General features: G+C 42.4%; 1 protein-coding gene across 1 annotated transcript in view; it reads right to left on the bottom strand.

Annotated features, from left to right (window-relative positions):
• Positions 1-21,058, bottom strand: part of LOC127445439 (teneurin-3-like) — a 362,775-nt gene that overhangs the window by 74,474 nt on the left and 267,243 nt on the right. The window contains exons 14-16 of the mRNA XM_051705512.1: positions 17,873-18,058; positions 5,723-5,746; positions 3,383-3,529 (exon numbers count right to left, since the gene is read on the bottom strand). Of these exons, the coding sequence (XP_051561472.1) occupies positions 3,383-3,529; positions 5,723-5,746; positions 17,873-18,058 (357 nt within the window). The remainder of the gene's footprint in view (positions 1-3,382; positions 3,530-5,722; positions 5,747-17,872; positions 18,059-21,058) is intronic.

The following is a 21,058-nucleotide window of genomic DNA, read 5'->3' as shown; positions in this document are numbered from 1 at the left end:
AGGACTACAGAGAGGTCCCACGAGGGGATGAGGCACAGTCTGGAGGGATTCAACCTCCTAGCACCTCTCAGGAATCTGATGATCAAGTCGTGCTTCCCCAAATACTTACCATCCACTGCATCGTGATGTGCCGAAATGGCGGCTACATACATCTTCAAGGTGGAGGGGGACAGCCACCCCTCCAGCCTCTCCTGCAGGAAGGAAAGCACCGATCCGACTGCGCATCTCTGTGAACACTTAGTGAACAGACGCCACTTCAAGGCATACAGGCGCCTCATAGAGGGAGCCCTAGCCTGAGTAATCGTGTCTACCACCACGGGTGGTAGGCCACTTAGGTCTGCCCTGTCCCTGAGGAAGGACCTTCTTTCGCCAGGGGGGTTGTCGCAAGGAGCATGAGGTCTGAGAACCACATCTGGGTGGGCCAGTAGGGTGCTACTAGGACATCCTGCTCCTCATCCTCCCTGACCTTGCACAGGGTCCGTGCAAGTAGGCTCACTGGGGGAAACGCGTATTTGCGTAATCCCAGGGGCCAGCTGTGTGCCAGCGCATCTATTCTGAGGGGTGCCTCGGTCAGGGCGTACCAAAGCGGGCAGTGGGAGGATTCCCAGGAAGCAAACAGGTCTACCTGTGCTTGACCGAATCGACTCCAAATCAGCTGGCCACCTGGGGGTGGAGTCTCCACTCTCCCCTGAGCGTAACCTGTGGTGACAGCGCGTCCGCTGCGGTGTTGAGGTCGCCCGGGATGTGAGTGGCTCGCAGCGACTTGAGGTGCTGCTGACTCCAGAGGAGGAGACGCGGGCGAGTTGTGACATGCAACGGGAGCGTGACCGCCTTGACGGTTGATGTATGCTACCGTCACTGTGTTGTGACCAACACGTGCTTGCCCTGGATCAACGGCCGGAACCTCCGCAGGGTGAGCAGTACTGCCAACATCTCGAGGCAGTTGATGTGCCAACGCAGCCACGGGCCAGTCCAGGAGCCGGCGGCTGTGTGCCTGTTGCATACGGCGCCCCGGCCCGTCTTGGAGGCGTCCTTCGTAACGTCATAACCCCGTGGCCGTGCTGAGTCCAGAGACATCGAAGCACTTACCTGGCTCCTGACACCCACCATAAGATTGGTCGAGGAGGGGGGAGGAGGAATATCGTCCCTGCAGTTCATCGGAACCAACCCGGTGTGGGTATGTTTGTGCCACAGCTGGGCGCACAGGGGCGGGGGGTCCGCCGCTGGAGCACCAAACCTGCCGAAATAGGAAGGTGGACGGCGGTCGTGACGACGGTCGTGTGCACCTGACATGTGACCCAGGGAACAAGAAAACCACTCTTTTGTTGGTGGGCTGCGGTGGAGCCGGAGCTGTTGCTTCAGGAGGACGCCCTTGGCGATGAACAGACGGGGTGCGGGGTCTTGAGCCGTGCCGGGGCAGGATGTGTTGAATAGCCTCCATCTGCTGCTTCACCACCGAGAACTGCTGGGCAAAGTCCTCGACGGTGTCGCCGAACAGGCCAACCTGGGAAATGGGGGCGTCAAGGAACCGTGCCTTGTCAGCCTCATTCATCTCGACTAGGTTGAGCCAAAGGTGGGGCTCCTGGACCATCAGGGCGGACATCACCTGCCCGAGAGACCGCGCCGTGACCTTCATTGCCCAGAGAGCGAGGTCGGTCACCGAGCGCAGTTCCTGCATCAATCCCCGATCAGAACTACCCTCGTGTAGTTCTTTTAGCACCTTGGCTTAGTGTACCTGCAGGAGAGCCATGGCGTGCAGAGTGGAGGCGACTTGTCCAGCGGCAACGTAGGCCTTAGTCGTCAGAGACGACGTAAACTTACAGGCCCTGGACGGGAACCTCAGGCGCCCGTGCCAGGTGGTGGCGCTCTGCGGGTACAAGTGCACCGCGAGCACCTTATCCACCTGGGGGATCACCGAATACCCCTTGGCCGCCCCACCATCGCGGGTAGTGAGAGCGGGGGAGCTGAAAGATCGGGATCGGTCTTCACCGTCTTCCTGGGCCCCGAATAAGAGGTCGAACTTGCCCTGAGACTAGCCGGCGGTCTCATCCGAGAGCCCGACTGGGGCAAGCAAGCGTGCTGAGGAATGGGAGGTCCGAGGGGAGTTACCCGGCGGAGGTGCTCCCATTGAAGTCCCCAAATCGCCCCCAGTGCTAACTGGCGCGGCCTCATACCCGTAGGTAGAAGGACCGAGGCGGGGAGCCGCTGGGGTGGCTTGCTTTCTTTCGAAGGCAAGCCGTGACCGCAACGTTGCCATGGTCATGTTCTCACAATGAGGACAAGACCCATCCACGAACGATGTCTCCGCGTGGGCAGCGCCCAGACACGTAAGACTGCGATCGTGGCCGTCAGAAGCAGAGAGATAATGACCGCAACCAGGAATAACACACAAAAGGAAAGGCATCTTTAAAAAGACATTCCGTGTGTGCCGCTCTTTTAGAATTGAAAATATACTCTTTTAGAATATACTCTTTTGTTTTGCTCTGCCGAAGCGCCCAGGGGCGTTCTCTGCACTCCACGGGTGCAGAGGGGGAGAAGCCGCTGAAATGCGCCATAAATCCAGCAGTTTGAGGTGAACGGTAGGGAGAATTGAATTTAGTGCACTGAATGCAATCGCTCGGCTTCGAAGAGAAAATCTGAATGAGTGGTTGCATACCAGCTCCTTTTATACCCGTATGTCTGGGGTAGTGGCATGCAAATTCCACTCGCCAATTCCCATTGGCCTTTTTTCAAAAGCAGAGGTGTTTGGGGCTCCCAAGAGTGACCCCTAGTGTCACTACATTGACACAACGTTGAGTGAGTGACAGATAGGGAACTGTTCTGTATCCAAACACACAAGCAAGGCCTGAATGTAGGGCCATGCACATCAACAGGTTATATATAATTTTTTACCCACATACTTTCTGCACTTTATTTATTATTTATTGTCTATCGTCATGCTGTCTATTCTTGAACAAAACAAACCAAACAAAAAACTAAACAAAATTAAGCTAAAGGGAGGTTTTTTCAATTTCTGAATGTACAGAAGGACAGAGCTACTAAAATTTCCATTGTAAATGTGCTTATGGCTATATTAAGTTCTCTATTCTACATGACACATATTCACTTCTTTTGAAGACTGCACATTCTACTATCTTTTTATAATGTCATTATCATGACATTCACTGAGGGTAAAATTACAATGTCAGAGCAAGTCAGTTTCTTCAAATGAACAGTTAAATATGCACATTTTACCTAATCCACTATGACCTGATTATCATTGCCATAATATTTATGTAATATTTACATATGCATTTACATATGTATTTCTGTGTAATGCTTTAATTCTGCTGAGCCCATTTAAATTGTATATGTTTATCCACACAGTCACCGGTGGCCTCACCTCCTTCATTGTCCTTTCCATCTGCACAGAGCGTCTCCATGGCAACGTCACAGCCGGCCCCTCTCCAGCCTGGTTGGCAGACACAATGCCAGCCATTCTGGTCCAGTGTACAGCGGCCATTATTGTTGCACAGACCTGGGCATCCCTCTGCAGAGATAGATAGAGCTGTAATACGCTAGTTTAGATGTGTTTACATATGTGTGACACTATAAGTATTTGTGTGATTGTATTTGTATGAGTGTGAGTCTCTCTTAAAGTGAATGGTATACAATAGTGTGGTCATACGTGGCAGCAGTAGGACACAATGTGTCTTCGACTTGTGAAACATAAATAAATGGACGGTAGTCCAAACAGAGATACACTGAGATCGCCGTGAATGAACGTAAAGGTTTAGAGGTGTACACAGACTGACGCTGGACTTCATACAGGCCTAGTGAGATGCACAAAGGCTGTAAATTCACATGGATGTAACAGATGCTCACTCGACACACACAATCCAACCAATCAATTCAAAAGGAATGGCATAAGTTTGAAAAATGAAGGTGAAACCCAAAAGGAAAATGAACAGATTGAGGAGTTCAAATGAGAATTTATTTTAAAAAATATATTAAAAGAAAGAAAATGTAATTTAGAAACAGAGATCAAAGGAAGGGAAATAGTGACAGAGAGTGAGAGAGTAATAACTCATCCATAACAGCAGCATCCATGTGAAGCTACGGCATACAGAGAATCCTAGTGGCATAAAGTATAGGGTGGACATCTGAGCTTATGGAAGAGTGTGTGCCTCCAGCGCTATACTTTCTGCCCAGGTCACATTCCGCCGGACGGAATCAGAGAGAAAGCGAGAGAGGCCAGGGGAGGGAGGGCAAGGGAAGGGTAGGAGGATTGTGGTAGCAGCTAGGCTAACAAACACCAGGGGTCAGGCTGCGGGATGCATGGAGACAGGACCCACAGGATTCCCAAACAAAACTCAAGGACCACAGGTGTGTCAGTAATTGTTTGTGTGTGTGTTTGAATTTGTCAAGACAAACAATGATGCATTTGGCAGAGAAAAGGGACCACAATAAAAACAGTGAGGAGACTGGAACATAGACACGCTGACATCGTGCTTCAAGACAAAAAGTGAAGGAGGGAGAAAGAAAGAAAGAACGAAAGAAAGAACGAACAAACGAACGAAAGAAAGAAAGAAAGAAAGAAAGAAAGAAAGAAAGAAAGTTCAGAGAGACAGTGGAGTGATTGCTTGTGACAGACTCCCTGGGGCTTTGGTATGCATTACCTTTAAATCCTATCCTCTCTCCTATTATGGGGCCAGGAGGAAGGAAAATTCGGGAAAGAAAACGAACAAAAAAAATCTGAGCACTTGAGTACAAGTGAAGGACGATTCAGAACACCAAAAACACAAAAGGGAAAAGAAAGCAAATGACCATAAAAGGAAAAGGAAAGGAAAGAGGAGGAAAGCAAGATGTTGAAAGAGGAGTGGGAGCTGTTTTGAGTTTGGACGACTCCGTCTGGAGGATTGCCACAGCATATATGTATTGTGTTACTCAAGGCATGCATAAATACTATACTGAGAAACTCTAGGTGCCTTGTCTGTTTAGTAATGTATGAATGAGAAAATTAAAAGAAAAAAGAAACATGAAATGTTCAAGAGAGTGATAAAACATAATAAAACAAGAGACTAACATGTTTCACGATAGAGCTAACATATTGAGGTTTTCAGTCAAGTATCCAAGCAAGCCCATAAGAGTTAAGAAACATCTTTAAAAACCCTTTCTGGAAGTTCTTGGCGGTCTCATGCACCATATGCCAGTATGTGAGTCTGAAATCACACTTGGCTTAGCAATGATTTAGCCCTGTGAAATCATTTCCAAAAGCACCTCAGTAACAGTAAACAAGAATCTGCTAGTTTATATTCTCCTGATCTCAATTACACTACCAGCAAAATAATCACATTTGCACACATCTTCCAAAAAAACAATGTTTTTAGGACTCTGTTGTTTTAGATATGAACTAGACTGTGACTTGATGACATGGAGATGCTAAACTGCAGATGTGGCTTTGTGGTGAATTGGGGGGGGGGGGTTGGGGTTTATGGGGTGCGATGGTTCTGCTGAACTTGGAACATTAGCCAAGGAGAGCGCTGAGGACATTAGATTGGATTTCTGACGGTCCAAAAAAAAAAAAGCAGTGAATGAAGAATCACAATAATAGCAGAACAGAGACACGCAGAGGAGAGAGAAGAGGTTATTAATGCACCATAAAAATGTCATAAAGACCTCAATCCAGGACACAAGAGCTCAGGGGAGAGAGAGAGAGAAAGAAGAGGAAAAGACACAGTACCTTGGACATATGTCTCCGGGTGAGCTTTACAGAGAAAAAGAAGACAGAGAAAAAGAGGGAGAGGGTGTGTTAAAAAGTCAGCAAAGAATAAGGAATATACTGCAGTCTTGATGAAAGAAAGATGTTATGAAACACAGTCAAACTGAAACGCATACAAAACCAAACATACACAGAGGTTACTTTAGACACCTAAATGGGAACATACCATAGACTTCTGTTATTTTTGTGTAAAACTAATTATAAACCTAAACCCAAACCCTAAAATAAAACTTCTGGAACTTTTAGAATAACAAAAAAACAAAACAAATTACAAAACGAAAAGCAAAAAACAAAAAACAAAAAACAAACCTGAATTTATTTATGAATCATTTCAGATTTAGCTTACAGGTGCATCTCAATAAATTAGAATGTCGTGAAAAAGTTTTATTTCAGTAATTCAACTCAAATTGTGAAACTCGTGTTTTAAATAAATTCAGTGCACACAGACTGAAGTAGTTTAAGTCTTTGGTTCTTTTAATTGTGATGATTTTGGCTCACATTTAACAAAAACCCACCAATTCACTATCTCAAAAAATTAGAATACATCATAAGACCAATAAAAAAAAAACATTTTTAGTGAATTGTTGGCCTTCTGGAAAGTATGTTCATTTACTGTATATGTACTCAATACTTGGTAGGGGCTCCTTTTGCTTTAATTACTGCCTCAATTCGGCGTGGCATGGAGGTGATCAGTTTGTGGCACTGCTGAGGTGGTATGGAAGCCCAGGTTTCTTTGACAGTGGCCTTCAGCTCATCTGCATTTTTTGGACTCTTGTTTCTCATTTTCCTCTTGACAATACCCCATAGATTCTCTATGGGGTTCAGGTCTGGTGAGTTTGCTGGCCAGTCAAGCACACCAACACCATGGTCATTTAACCAACTTTTGGTGCTTTTGGCAGTGTGGGCAGGTGCCAAATCCTGCTGGAAAATGAAATCAGCATCTTTAAAAAGCTGGTCAGCAGAAGGAAGCCTGAAGTGCTCCAAAATTTCTTGGTAAACGGGTGCAGTGACTTTGGTTTTCAAAAAACACAATGGACCAACACCAGCAGATGACATTGCACCCCAAATCATCACAGACTGTGGAAACTTAACACTGGACTTCAAGCAACTTGGGCTATGAGCTTCTCCACCCTTCCTCCAGACTCTAGGACCTTGGTTTCCAAATGAAATACAAAACTTGCTCTCATCTGAAAAGAGGACTTTGGACCACTGGGTAACAGTCCAGTTCTTCTTCTCCTTAGCCCAGGTAAGACGCCTCTGACGTTGTCTGTGGTTCAGGAGTGGCTTAACAAGAGGAATACGACAACTGTAGCCAAATTCCTTGACATGTCTGTGTGTGGTGACTCTTGATGCCTTGACCCCAGCCTCAGTCCATTCCTTGTGAAGTTCACCCAAATTCTTGAATCGATTTTGCTTGACAATCCTCATAAGGTTGAGGTTCTCTCGGTTGGTTGTGCATCTTTTTCTTCCACACTTTTTCCTTCCACTCAACTTTCTGTTAACATGCTTGGATACAGCACTCTGTGAACAGCCAGCTTCTTTGGCAATGAATGTTTGTGGCTTACCCTCCTTGTGAAGGGTGTCAATGATTGTCTTCTGGACAACTGTCAGATCAGCAGTCTTCCCCATGATTGTGTAGCCTAGTGAACCAAACTGAGAGACCATTTTGAAGGCTCAGGAAACCTTTGCAGGTGTTTTGAGTTGATTAGCTGATTGGCATGTCACCATATTCTAATTTTTTGAGATAGTGAATTGGTGGGTTTTTGTAAATGTGAGCCAAAATCATCACAATTAAAAGAACCAAAGACTTAAACTACTTCAGTCTGTGTGCATTGAATTTATTTAATACGCGAGTTTCACAATTTGAGTTGAATTACTGAAATAAATGAACTTTTCCACGACATTCTAATTTATTGAGATGCACCTGTATTTCTGAGGACCAAATATAGTTAAAACACACACACACACACACACACACACACACACACACACACACACACACATAGGGGTGAATAAGGCACATACATTGAGCCAGTCTTCAGTGTATCTCTTTTAACAATGTTACAAATTCTGTCACAGAATGGACATTCCACGGTCACCATTCCAAAAAGCTCAACGGCACCCGACACAATCCTCCCCAATTACATTCAGGGGAAAAAATGACACACAACACCCACAAAATGTATTTGCTTTGCATCCTGTTCAGTATTCATTGAGCACTCCTAAATCAGTTTTCAACTGTGTGACATTATCACTCAAAATACATAACGTAAATAACATTGGCATCATGGAATTTACAGTGTTGTTAGAATAGTGCAGTGAACGGGCCCTTAATGCTAATTGGAAATCGCGAACCCAGTGATTGGCATGCAGTCCATGAATTCTCCTGTATGTTTGCTATTTCACTTTTCACAATGTCATCACATCAGCTGTATTATCCCAGAGCCTCTCAGTGTGTGAGTGAAATATTATATGGCCCTGAGTGTGGGGGGAAAAAAAGACAGACAAAACAAAAAGAGAGCGTGTGTATGTATGTCTTTGTGGAATACTGTATGGATATGGTATGAGAGAAATCATCTCCTTCCTGTGGCTAAATGAAATGAATTCTGACAATGCTTTGGGAGAAACCCTGTGTGCCGTATCATAACTTTACTTATGCTAAATCACATCAAATCATCTTAAATAAAAGGTCGCCTTTTAATACAAGCTTATGATGTTGCTTCATTAGATGAATTATATTTTTTATGAAGGAAAGTTCACCCAAAAAAAAAAAAAAACATTTACTCACCCTCATGCTGTTCAAACCCATATGACTTTTTTTCTTCTGTTGAACACCAAAGTAGATGTTAGGTAGAACGTGAGCCTTAGTCACCATTCACTTTCATTGCATTTTTTTTTTTTCTCAAACAATGAAAGTGAACAATAACTGAGGATGTCATTCCCTAACATGCTGTCTAAACATTGTCTTTTGTGTTCCACGGAAGAAAGAAAGTCATACACTTGAAATTACATTAAGGGTGAGTAAAAGATGACAGAAATTTCATTTTGGGTGAACTATGCCTTTAAGAAAGGTACTCCTGTATATAGTTTGAATGGAGGACAAGTGTGTGGTTGATACTGATTGAGAGGTGTGTATATGTGAGAAGAGACTCAGTCCGTTCTGATTGAATTCTTTGGGTGTCCCGTTTCCACACACTCACTGTTATGTCTGGGAAATCTAGTGCTTAGACAGTTGTGGTAGATCGTGGTGCGTATCAAATCCATATTACACAGTGGGCTATAAAAACACCAGCTAACACACTCTCTGAGCTGAAAACTTGCCAGTGAGGGCAGCCAATTACTACCTAATTACAAAAAAGTTTTGTTCATTTACATTGATGGTCCTGAGTGGGAGATAAAGAGAGAGAGAGTTAGAGAGAGAGAATGAGAATGAAGGAGGGAGAGGGAAAAAAAAGGCAATCATCCCTTTATGGACATCAATGCTTCATTATTTACGTGCACATTCAAAGAGCTCTGATTAAAGTGACATTAATCTGGAAACAATTATACATCGCGTCCAGCCTGGTTCAATCACCGCTTCTCTAAAGAGAAGGAGATTGAGAAAGGGCCTATATTAATTGCCATTATCATAATTGCTATGCACAGCCACATGGCGGTATACATGCCCCCACAGCTGCAGGTACAGCTAGTCTGACAAAGGGGCCAAACATGTGTTTTAATCATGCTCATGGGCACCTCAAGCCATCCCACAGAACCAATCAAACGTTAGCAATGTGTCAGCCTCTCCCTGCCCGCCTGCCACCATTGCCACTGTAATGACAGACTAGCAAACACCACCACCTCCATCCACAGCTTTCAACAGAGAAACAGTCTTTCTGAAATCCTTTAAGAGCCCATTTGGATTAATGTGCTGTGAAAGGGCATTTCATTAATTAGTGATCGAGATGATAAAGTGTGGAGAATGTGTTGAAGATGTACAGTCCATGCTGTGTTTTGACTTTTACCCTGAATCTGACATGATTTGATGTGAGGGAGAATTGAGGCCATTGGAGATTAAGATGATGTAGTTTGTGAGTATTTCAACACTTGCAGTATGTGCTATTGATTTATCTGTAGGCATGTGCACATGCATGTGTGGGTGTGTGTATATGTGTGATGAAAAGAGAACCTGAGGTTTTGAGGGACAGGCATTTCAATATTACATAACAGTATGCTGCTTTTTTAATCTATGACTTTGTCAAAGGCATCAACGTAAACTCAAAATGTATGTGTTACTATACAATCTTCGCATTGGTAAATTTTAATTTACCAGATTTTGCACTGGTAAGTTGCTTATACTGCAGAGACAGTATAATGAAGATGAGATGGGCCACTTATAGAAAAATAAACTGGAGAAACTGTAATGCTCAATATGTTGGCTGTAGGAAAGAAAGTCCCACCTTTAAATTAAAAGGGTCAATCACCTTATTGGCCAACATGATCACATGGGAAATCGACATGCTGCTTCCGAAAGTTACTGTACCCTGAAATCAACCCCATTCAAACGGATTACTGACAAGCGACATCCCCCATCATACATTTTTCATAAATTCAACCGGGAACACATTTCCTCAAGCGCAACCTCCGAAACATCAGTTCTTTCTCAGTAATTTCAATAATATAAACAAAGGTGAGCATGATTCTGACGTTGTATTTTCGCTCAAAATTTAAAATTTTACTTTACTGACGGTAAGGTTTAGTGTTGTGGTTTGGGTTAGGGTGTTGAGTAAATAAAATATGCATTCCTGTTTGCTGTATATCATCATTTACGACTTAAAATACTCGCTTTTGCAGATTTTTTACCCCAAAATGGGAGCTCACACATGCCTATATACTCAACAACACTTACATCTTCAGCCACTGGTGGACAATATTTCAAATTTCGGAAAGCACAGACCAATTTCAGCAGTGCAACTTTTAGCCTTCTGTTGCCGAATTTACAGTGTGATCAGTCTGTATAGACTATATAGAATGTGCATGTGAATTAGCTGGAAAAATCTGTAAAATACAATGCAAGAAGCATTTTCTTAATCAGTATATTTTGTCTTGTATTTCAGTTAAAATACAGAGGACATATCTGGAATTAAGTTTAATTTTCTTCTTAAAAAATGTTACGCATATAAATTACATTTTGTGAAGTTTTAAAACATGCTTTCACCTCTTGAGACCCAAGCCATATTGATGTGTACATTTTTAATTTTCCTATTTGATTTATAACTAGTAGCCCCTAATAAACACACACACACACACACACACACACACACACACACACACACACACACACACACAAAAGTGCTGAAGAATTTTACCAATCAGAAATTATCTTAATAAATCTGATTCAAAGTAGCGGTCAGCATCATTCAATCACTGCCAACCATTTTAAAATAAAATTATACATCATCAGTTCTGAATCTAAGTATTGATTACCATTGTCCCAGTCAGAAGTTTGGATTGCACTTGGCTACAAAGGAAAGTTACTGTATAGGATGCTCCCTTGCTCCCTATTTAATGAATGACTTAACCTCCAGTGTGCTGTTTTTCTGCACTGATCTCAGAACAGTTAGAAATGCACTTTACTTTCATCCTAACGCCATATAAAGCCTCTGAAAGCAAAATGTTTCCGTTTTTGGATGAAATGATTGATTCTCAATGTGATAAATTACAGTGAATATAGGACTTCTAAGGGAAAAATAGACCTATAGTCCATGTCAGTGGTCATTTTGCGATAAATTGCTTACATTTTCAAAATGGCATATCGGATGAAACTAGAGACTCTAATCCTTTGATTCAAACAGGTTTCAATGTAAAAACTTAATTAGGTTTCTTACAAGTTGTAGTTTTGTTGGTGTTTCTCCTGAAGACAACCTCTGCTGAGATCTGCGCCATGTTGTTTTGACACGACTCGGTGTGTCAAAAGTTAAACCCTTTACTGACAGCCCAGAGTGTCCTGAACTAAGGTCAGTCGGTTTAAATGAAATTAAGATATGCATAGCGTATAGCGAAGACAAAACACAGTCTATGCAGAAGTCTTATCTTCTTACCCCAATATTGCTTCTCAAAAAGTAAAGCAGTGTACAGTTTTTCAGCCTGATTTGAGGAAAAGAGACTAAATTTGTTATACCACTGTTATCAGTGTTTTATTAGTGATTTGAAATATGTTATTGAAATGTAACCTTTGTAAGCAATTTTGGAGATTTCGGTGTTTTCTATTCAAGTGGAAAGGAGCTGTAATTGCATAACTAGAGAAAAAAAAAAAAAAAGCTGCCAGAGGCGTTATAAAGATGGCTGCCAAGTGAATCGCTTTGCTCCAATAAGGTCTTTGATATGAGTCTTCATGCCCCAGCTTGTGCATTTTATAGTATGTAAATTTGCAAAAATGATTTTGTATGCGTTTTGTATGTGTGTATAGCTCCTTATGCATATGTACAAGCATATCTACACACACAGAGAGCCGCTCCTGCAGGGTTGATTGATGTGTGTGCACAGCTTGCTGTAATCCATGCCTTTCTCACAGTTAGAGCTGTGTTGCTGATGAATGATCTGGAAAGGCACAAGGCATAATGAAGCATACAAGTCTTAATAAAAATCTAAAATGTCTGGCAGGGGAAGGCTTCTGACAAGCCGCGCTACACAAATTTTGTTTTTCTTAAGTCATAAAGAATCTTTAAGAAGCTATTACAAAGAAAAGCTTCAGCAAAAATGAGCCATGCACTTCAGAGTCCATTCACGTTCCAGAATATATAGAATATAGTATATTCATATTATATGCTACATTCAGTTCTGCTCTGTGATTTCTCATCCTTGTTTACTAAAGTAAATACTTGAGGTCAAAGGTATAGAGACAGACAGCAATGTCACATTTAAGCAACAGGCTTTCATTTAGTGAGTGTAGCTGCTCCACAGATCCTGTTAACAACTCTCAACTACCCCTGAAATAACGGGCTATCTGAAAAGATCGTCGCTGCCTCTGACAAGAGAACGTGCTTTTGGCAGAAATTGTGTTTTGGGTGTCTGTGTCTGTGGCGTGAGAAATATTTCACACTCATGGTCTCCTTCTCCCTCTCTCGTGAAGCTCCCAAATCATCTCCAAATGAATAAACAGATCTGTGTCTCACTAAGCTAAATCAAAGTCATCTCATTTCAAAATGGGCTGACAATTTTGGCAACGCTTACATTTCAGGCCTTAACGTTCAGAATGTTTTAGTTGTTTTTTTTTTTGTTTTTTTTTGCGATTGTTTGCAATGTTTTTGCTTTGTTTGTTCAAATTCACATTCATAATTTACCCATTTCAGTCAGCAAAGTGAACAGACAGTTGCTGTGACAGTTACTTCTATTTAGGTCTGGCTTTATTCTGTTAAGGGACACCCACTTTTTACTATCCAATTAATTCTCAACATTTAAATCCAACTACTGCCTTATTTAAACTTTTGTTATCTCATTATATATCCTGTTTCATTTGGAAATGTCACATTACTGAAGTAAAATGGGCTGCTATATCATTATGACTTTAAATCTGCTATTTCAACATTCTTTCACTGACTCACCTTGAGCATTTCAGCATTTGTATTTCAAGTAAGGTACTGCTGGTACTGAATGACGACAACAGCTGAAGGCTGCAGCACATACTGTATGTGCGGCTATGATAACGAAGCACAAATTGGGATTTGATGGTCCATTCTAGGGTTGCTGATGCATTGGCTCTAGCAGCACATATTAAAGTGGCCCATATCAGATTTGAACAGATTTTTTTTTTTAATGTTCATACTGCTCAGAAAAAAAAAAAAGATTTAGCTCACTTTCACCATGTACTACGAACCGAACGATTGACTTCAGCCATTAACCCTCAGAGGTCGACAGACGCACCGGCGCATCCTGCTGGATTTTTTCCTCATAACAGCGGAAACAACTTAAAATACTCTGTCATTTTTAGGCATACAGATAAGTGTAAGACATCATTAGAAACTATAAAGGGTCTACTTTTATTTGTGTACACTCACAATAACAACAAAACCTTGTGCTTTTGTAAAATAAAGAAAATAAACAGGACGCGCTTTCAGCCGTCTCTGTCTCCGCGAGCATCTTTCTGAAACACGTCACAAAAATGAACTGAAACTCAGCGAATACGTATCAGACAAACATGAAACATATGTCTAAAGAAAGCTTAAAATGTCTACTTTTAAATAAAACAATTCAAATTGAAAACAAATATTCTCCTGCAATGTAATCTGTATGAAACTAAAGAGATGTACAGTTTCTCCTGGCTCATCTAATTATCGCTAATGTGATCCCACCCACCAGCAGGGTGCGCTATTCATCCGGTAATGTGCTGAGGCGATCAATGCAAATGGTAAATGCCTCCAACAATGCCTTAAAAAACATTAAGTTCATCATCTGATTCATTCACTTTCCTGCACGTTTGGAAGATGGCACGCTACACAGGTGAGGAAGCTCTACAGATGGTCCTGGATAGTAACGAAGAATTCACATTTTCCTCAAAAGAAGAGCGGGACTCCGATGACCGTTTGCATTTTGAAGAGCAACTTGATCCAGCCGAGGATACAATTTCGGATGAGTAAGTCTTTACTTACATTAGTTGACATGCAATTTTATATAAACGTACATATTTTACTAGTTGGACTATTTCCAGACTTGCCAGCCAGTATTCAAAGTATTGACATTTGAAATATGTCCTAATAGGCAAGTTTTAGTTACATTTAAATGTTGTTTCGGCTAAAGCAGGTATTTAAATTGTATGCTATTTGATATAAATATGATATGTAATATGATAGAAAAATAATATGAATGTTTAGATTATATTTTAACTAGTGTTTATGCTGCCTCATTATCATCAACGAAGCTTGTGCTTGCAAATATCTGTTCGGGTGTAAATGTGTAAAATGTGCTGTAAATATGCCCATATTAGAAAATACGCATATTAGAATGATTTCTGATGGATCATGTGACACTGAAGACTGCAGTAATGATGCTGAAAATTCAGCTTTGATCACAGGAATAAATTGCATTTGACAATATATTCAAAAACATATTTCACAATATCACTGTTTTTGCTGTATTTTGGATCAAATAAATGCAGCCTTGGTGAGCAGAAGAGACTTCTTTTAAAAACATTAAAAAATCTTACTGATCTAAAACTTTTAAACGGTAGTGTAGGTCTAAAGTTTTTAAGTTAAGTCTTTATGTAAAGAAAATGTATAGTCAGATTACTTCTTTTAACTTAAACTTGATTTTGTGAATAAGCTACAAACATTCATTGTGAATCACATCAATATTCATGATCATCCACGCCTCCTCGCATATGGCCTTTCTAACACTAAAAGTGTCTTACAGAAGTTAAATGACTATATTGTTTTGTATGAATGAGTGATCAGGATGGTTTTCACATCATTTTGTAGCAAAAACTAGGCTACAAGATCCAGTTCTCAAAAGTCTTGTGAACAAATGTTTAGTATGTGTTATATGGCCTTATTTCAGTGACTTAAAATTTTTGTTTTTTCAAAAACCACGCATAAACGTTACTTTCTTAAAAATACAAACATGTACATACATGTTGCTCACATATTATTGTAGCCCAGTTTGTGCTGAATACAGTGTTAACAGACTTTACCCATTAATATGTTTTTAAGCAACTGAAAAAAGCACAAATGTCAAGGCATGTCAAAATTTCTCCAGTGCCCAAAACACCCTCAGACCCCAGAGGGTTAAAGCATTACAAGGCCACACTTTGCTTTGCTATATCCATATCTATTAACATTTTTAAACGGGGCCTTATAACTGTGCAAACTAATGATATTTATAAGATAATCTTTTTTAGAACAACACCGTATAAATGTTTAATGTAGTACTACCCTTAAATCCAAAGTTTTTGAGAGACTTCATGTCTGTTATAACAAAAGGAAACAGTAGATTGTGAGTGTCTAGATGCTGCTGGTCAGTTTGAGTGCTGTCTTACTTGTGTCTAGGGTTTGAAAGACTGATGATGCAAGTTTTGGTAATGCAGGGGAGATGTGTGTGTGGACTCACTGTGAAGAGGTCTAATGAGAGTGAGTAGGTGTAGAGGGGCAGGGAAGGCCATACACACAATATCACACATACACATACATAAACACACACCCCTACATGGAGCCAAGAGACCCCTTTATCTCAGTCTGACACACATGATGTATGAGGTACCATAATTATTTCAGCTCCCTCTTGTGCCCTCTCACAAATACACATCTATCTAGTCATCCTAAGTTTAGAGGGCCACACGCAAACTACACACAGCCTTAGACGTTTTTGTTGTCCTATTAAAGCAACACACAGAAATTCATTAAAGTGCATGAACACTTTAATGAAACTGTAAAATTGGCCAATCCGATAGAAAAAGTCACTGACATTTTATTTAAAATACAGTACAGTCTGCTAAAGACTTATATATAGCCATTTATAATCTTTAAACTTAGACCAACAAGGTCATGAAGTGATCTAAGTCTGAAAGGCTCTCTACGCAGTAAAGTTTGGAGTCGGGAGTGAGTGGTGTGTGGGTGGCTGGCTCGAACAGAAGAGCATGACAGAATTATGTGCTAACCATGCTAATTTGGAAGACGAACAGCTAAATGCCGGCCAGATTCTCATAAAGCTGCCTGGCGAAACAGGCCTGCCTGCTAACGAGGCCGCATACCTCGATCGGTCGTGTTGAGTAATGGAGCAGCTGACGTACCCTGCTGAGAGTTGAGCTGGTGGAGGATGTAGCCAACATACTAACAACATGACCAGATTTAGTGACTGACGGGTAAACAACCACCGAGCAAATGGTCTTTAAGGGATAGTTCACCCAAAAATGAAACTTTTGTCATCGTTTACTTGCCCTCATGTTGTTCCAAAGAACTTTCTTTCCTTTCTTTCTTTAGATCAGCACTAAACCAGAACTAAGCTGGCCAGAGCTGGTCTTTTCAGCAGGGAAGCAAATAAGCTAGTATGCCATGGCTCTGACATTCATGCCATTTTCACATAGTTTTTCTCATTTCGTTTTTACATTTAACTAATAAACTGAGTTTATTGCTTGTGTAAGCAGCCCCGGTCATTTAGCCCCGATGAGGAAACCTGTGATTTTCATAACAGGTCTTCCCCTGTGGAAACCTGCATCAATTGCAATGAAAATGTCAAGCCTTTGATGGCAAGTAAAGGTCAGGAGGAAGGTACAAAACAGAACAAACACAAGCAGTCCCCTTCCTGTGGAGGTGGAGGGAGAGAGTGGGACAGCCGAAACGTGTGGAGGAAATGAAGAAAGACAAAGGGAATATCCTATCAAACAAGCTCAAAGATGAAGTACACCTTAATAAGACAAATGTAGCAAAACCAAAGCATCATTTCTGGTTTGAAAGCATCAAAACATTACAGTGCATATCAGTGAAGGAATCTTTAAGGGAATGTTCTGGGTTCAATACAAGTTAAGCTCAATCGACAGCATTTGTGGCATAATGCTGAATAACACAAAAATGTATTTACTCGTTCCTCATTTTCTTTAAAAAAATCAAAAATGGAGGTTACAGTGAGGCACTACAATGGAAGTGAATGAAGCCAATTTTTGGAGGGTTTAAAGTCAGAAATGTGAAGCTTATAATTTTATAAAAGCACTTACATAAATTCTTCTGTTAAAACTCATGTATTATTTCAGCTGTAATGTTGTTTAAGTCACAATTTTTACAGTCATTTTCGGGTTTTAGGGTTTGTTGACATTACATCGTCATGGCAAAAAAGTTGTAAAATTGGCTATAGCTTTACACAGAAAAGGTTAGTAAGTTTTTAGTTATTAACCATAAAAAGTAACCAACATATCCTCTATTTATGTCAAATACCTCAATTAAATGAAATACATTTTCTGTCAAGGCATTACCAGGGCAATTTTTGCCCCCAGATTTTAAATATCTGGGGCATTTTTGTCACTTTTGGTAGCATTTCTGTCCCAAACCCCATGTAATTTCTGACTCTTGTGTGAATATATATGGGCATTGACAGAGGTATATCTGTTTGTGAGCAAACTGACAACGAGTGTGTGTGTATGTGTCTTACCGACGGTGCAGTGCTCTCCGGTCCAGCCTTGGTGGCATTCACATTTGCCGTCCTTGCAGGTGCCGTGTTCAGTACAGCGCGGGTGACAGGCTTTCAAATCACAGACTGTACCCGTCCAGCCCTCCTCACAGTGACAGCTTCCTCCCATGCACACACCATGAGAGCCACAGTCCACTGCACACACCTCTGTGCACAAACACAAAAAACATGAAAAATGTAATTCCCATTTTTGTCTTGACAGCGGCATACCCAAAGTTTAAGGTCACAAACTAGTAACATTTTCGAGCACAGTTGTCTCTACCCAAAACAACAGGAGCAGAGGTTACATTACTGAGAACCATCACATCAAAGTTATTGACTTTAAGTGTGAAAAACTTGTGACAGGAAATAGATAACTGCGAACCCCTGCTGTGTGGAGTGGGCCATGTGGCTGAGGGGAGACTGTCTGCCCTACCTCACCCAACACCCCATAACAATGACATATCTCAACCTTGTCTGACCCAGTCGAGTGTGTGTGTGCTCTTGTGAGGAGAATCTGGTGGAGGGGGGCTGGCTAAAGGTGTGTTTGGGGGGGAGGGAAAGAGAGATCAGAGCGTGCAGACACGGATGTGAATTGACACGCTGAACTTTCCACCCGCACTCAAAAGACCGGCCTCCCACAGCGTTTGGAGCAAACAGCAAGCAAACAATGTCAAGCCAAAATAAATCAATTTATCCACACTCCAGTGTGGTCTGCCAAACATCAGGAGCACGTTTGAATGACTTCTGGGATTGAAGCCGGAAGTGTTCTATTATCTTCTCTCATCGTAGATTTGTACTCTTCAAACATTTTTGGCATGTTTACAGGAAAAATTGTCCACATTGACAAATTATTTCACGTGAAGCTTCCATAGAGAAATGACACATTTTTATGAATAGAAACTAGTTTCACGTTTATCATGCCCATCCGTAAATGGAAGGTTGTCCTCCATAACTGGCAACAATAGCTGATGAGGGAAACACTGGGCGCATTTTGAACGATTCCCTTTGAAAAGAGTCTGATAGTGATTTGGTTTATGAATCTCTGTGTGTGTGGGTTTGACAGAATAGCGGATGAAGACAGACAGGCCTGCAGCAAGCTGCAGTTTAACAGCCCACACACCATTCCACCAGAGCCTCTCATTCTGACACACCCTGTCATGGAAGACAGAAAAAAAAGGCACGAGAAAAAAGACAAATCATGGGATGGGGTATTGTTAAACTCCTTCCCTCAACCGTCTCTCTCTGACTCTTTCTGCTGTGCTTCCTGACAAGGTGTGAATCCATGACATGACACTCAGCCAGAGCTGGTGAAAGTGTATCGAGAAAAGGCAACAGAAGGGAAGAAAAGCGGGGGTGAAATCAGCCACTGGGTCAGGTAAGTGCCAGTTTGTGGTTGGCTTCCCAGCTGTGTGCTGTTATTACGGCTCCTGTAGGTGGGCAGAAGTGACGCACCCCATCAAAGCGTGTGTGTGCGTGTGCAGGCGCCTGTGTTTGAGCCTTCATCAGACGAGACTCCCCTGAAGTTCACCTCCATTTCCTTGGGATCGTGAGTGTGATTGAAAGAGAGAGAGGAAAAAGTTCACATAGACAGATGGAGAGCAGCTGCTGTGAAGGACTTCTGGAAAACTGACAGCTCGAGTCGTAAGCTGCCTCTAACTCGCTGCTGCAACTGTACTATATCAATCTGGATTACTCTCTTCTCTTTCCACAAGTAGCTGCCAGAGTGTGCACACTAAGTGCCTCAATGTGCCCCTGTTACATGGATGGCCTACTCTCTCTCACTCTCTCTTTGGCTGTGTCCGAAAACAACTGGCTTTGCAGTAAACAGTAAACAGAGTGCACTTCAATGGTTGGTGGAAAGAATAAAAAATGGTAATTGATGGGGCCTGGGTAGCTCAGCGAGTATTAATGCTGACTACCACCCCTGGAGTCGCGAGTTCTATTCCAGGTTGTGCTGAGTGACTCCAGCCAGGTCTCCTAATCAAACAAATTGGCCCGGTTGCTAGGGAGGGTAGAGTCACATGGGGTAACCTCCTTGTGGTCGCGATTAGTCGCTCTCAATGGGGCGCGTGGTAAGTTGTGCGTGGATCGCGGAGAGTAGCACGAGCCACCACATGCAAAGTCTCCACGGTGTCATGCACTACAAGCCACGTGATAAGATATGTGGATTGACTGTCTCAGAAGCGGAGGCAGCTGAGACTTGTCCTTGATGGAGTATATTTAATTAATTAATTGATTTAAAATTATGATAACAAATAAAATCATATCTTAAATTATATATAAATATAATATATAATTATATAATATACAATACATATTATATTATAAAATATAATTGTAGAACTGAGGAGGGCGGGGCCGGGCTGGAATGAGACACACCCGGTCCCGCCCTCCTCAGCTCTACACTCCTCCCGGCGTCCCGTGGGGACTCTCCTCCGCCCCTGGCAGCGGCCCTACCACTCCAGGCGGTCGGGGAGTCGCTTCCCTCCTCTCCCCGCGGACGGCGGTCTTCTCTCGACCCCTCCGCGTTCCCGGGGGACGGCAGGGCACTACTCCGCCCCCGGCAGCGGCTCCCTCGCTCCAGGCGGTCAGGGAGTCCCGTCCCCACTCGCCTCGCGGGCGGCGACCGTTCCCCGCGTCCGGGTAGTCGGGCTACTCCGTCCCCCGTCGGACGGCAGCGGCGCTCCCCTGGGTGGACGGCAGTGTCGAGGACTCTGCGACGGGAATCCCTCCTCCTTCCTGGGTTTCGGCACCAGTGTAAGGGGGTTTAGAGGAAAGGAGGAGGCGAGAACCGGCTTGACAACTTAAATAATAATTTATTAACTAAAAACACAACCAAAAACACACAACTAAAAACACAGCACAGCTGTCTGTAATTCTCTCTCTCTCGAACTGTCGTCCCTGGCCGCCTTTATCCCTCGTGCGCCCCATCAGGCTGATTGGGGACCGGGTGTGTCTCATTCCAGCCCGGCCCCGCCCTCCTCAGCTCTACAATAATATATACAAAATTGTTCAAAAATTATATTTAAAATATAAAAGAAAATACTTATCAATTAGTTTTTACAGATAGGCATCTACATATTTTTCTGGTTATGTCTAAAGCTCTTTTGAAATATTTTTAGATCATTGCCATGCTGAAAAGACCAGCACTGTTGAAAGGACCAT

Source organism: Myxocyprinus asiaticus, chromosome 8, assembly GCF_019703515.2.
Source record: "Myxocyprinus asiaticus isolate MX2 ecotype Aquarium Trade chromosome 8, UBuf_Myxa_2, whole genome shotgun sequence".
NCBI lineage: Eukaryota > Metazoa > Chordata > Actinopteri > Cypriniformes > Catostomidae > Myxocyprinus > Myxocyprinus asiaticus.
Note: the sequence above shows the minus strand (reverse complement) of the source record. Positions and strands in the feature narration are given on the sequence as shown.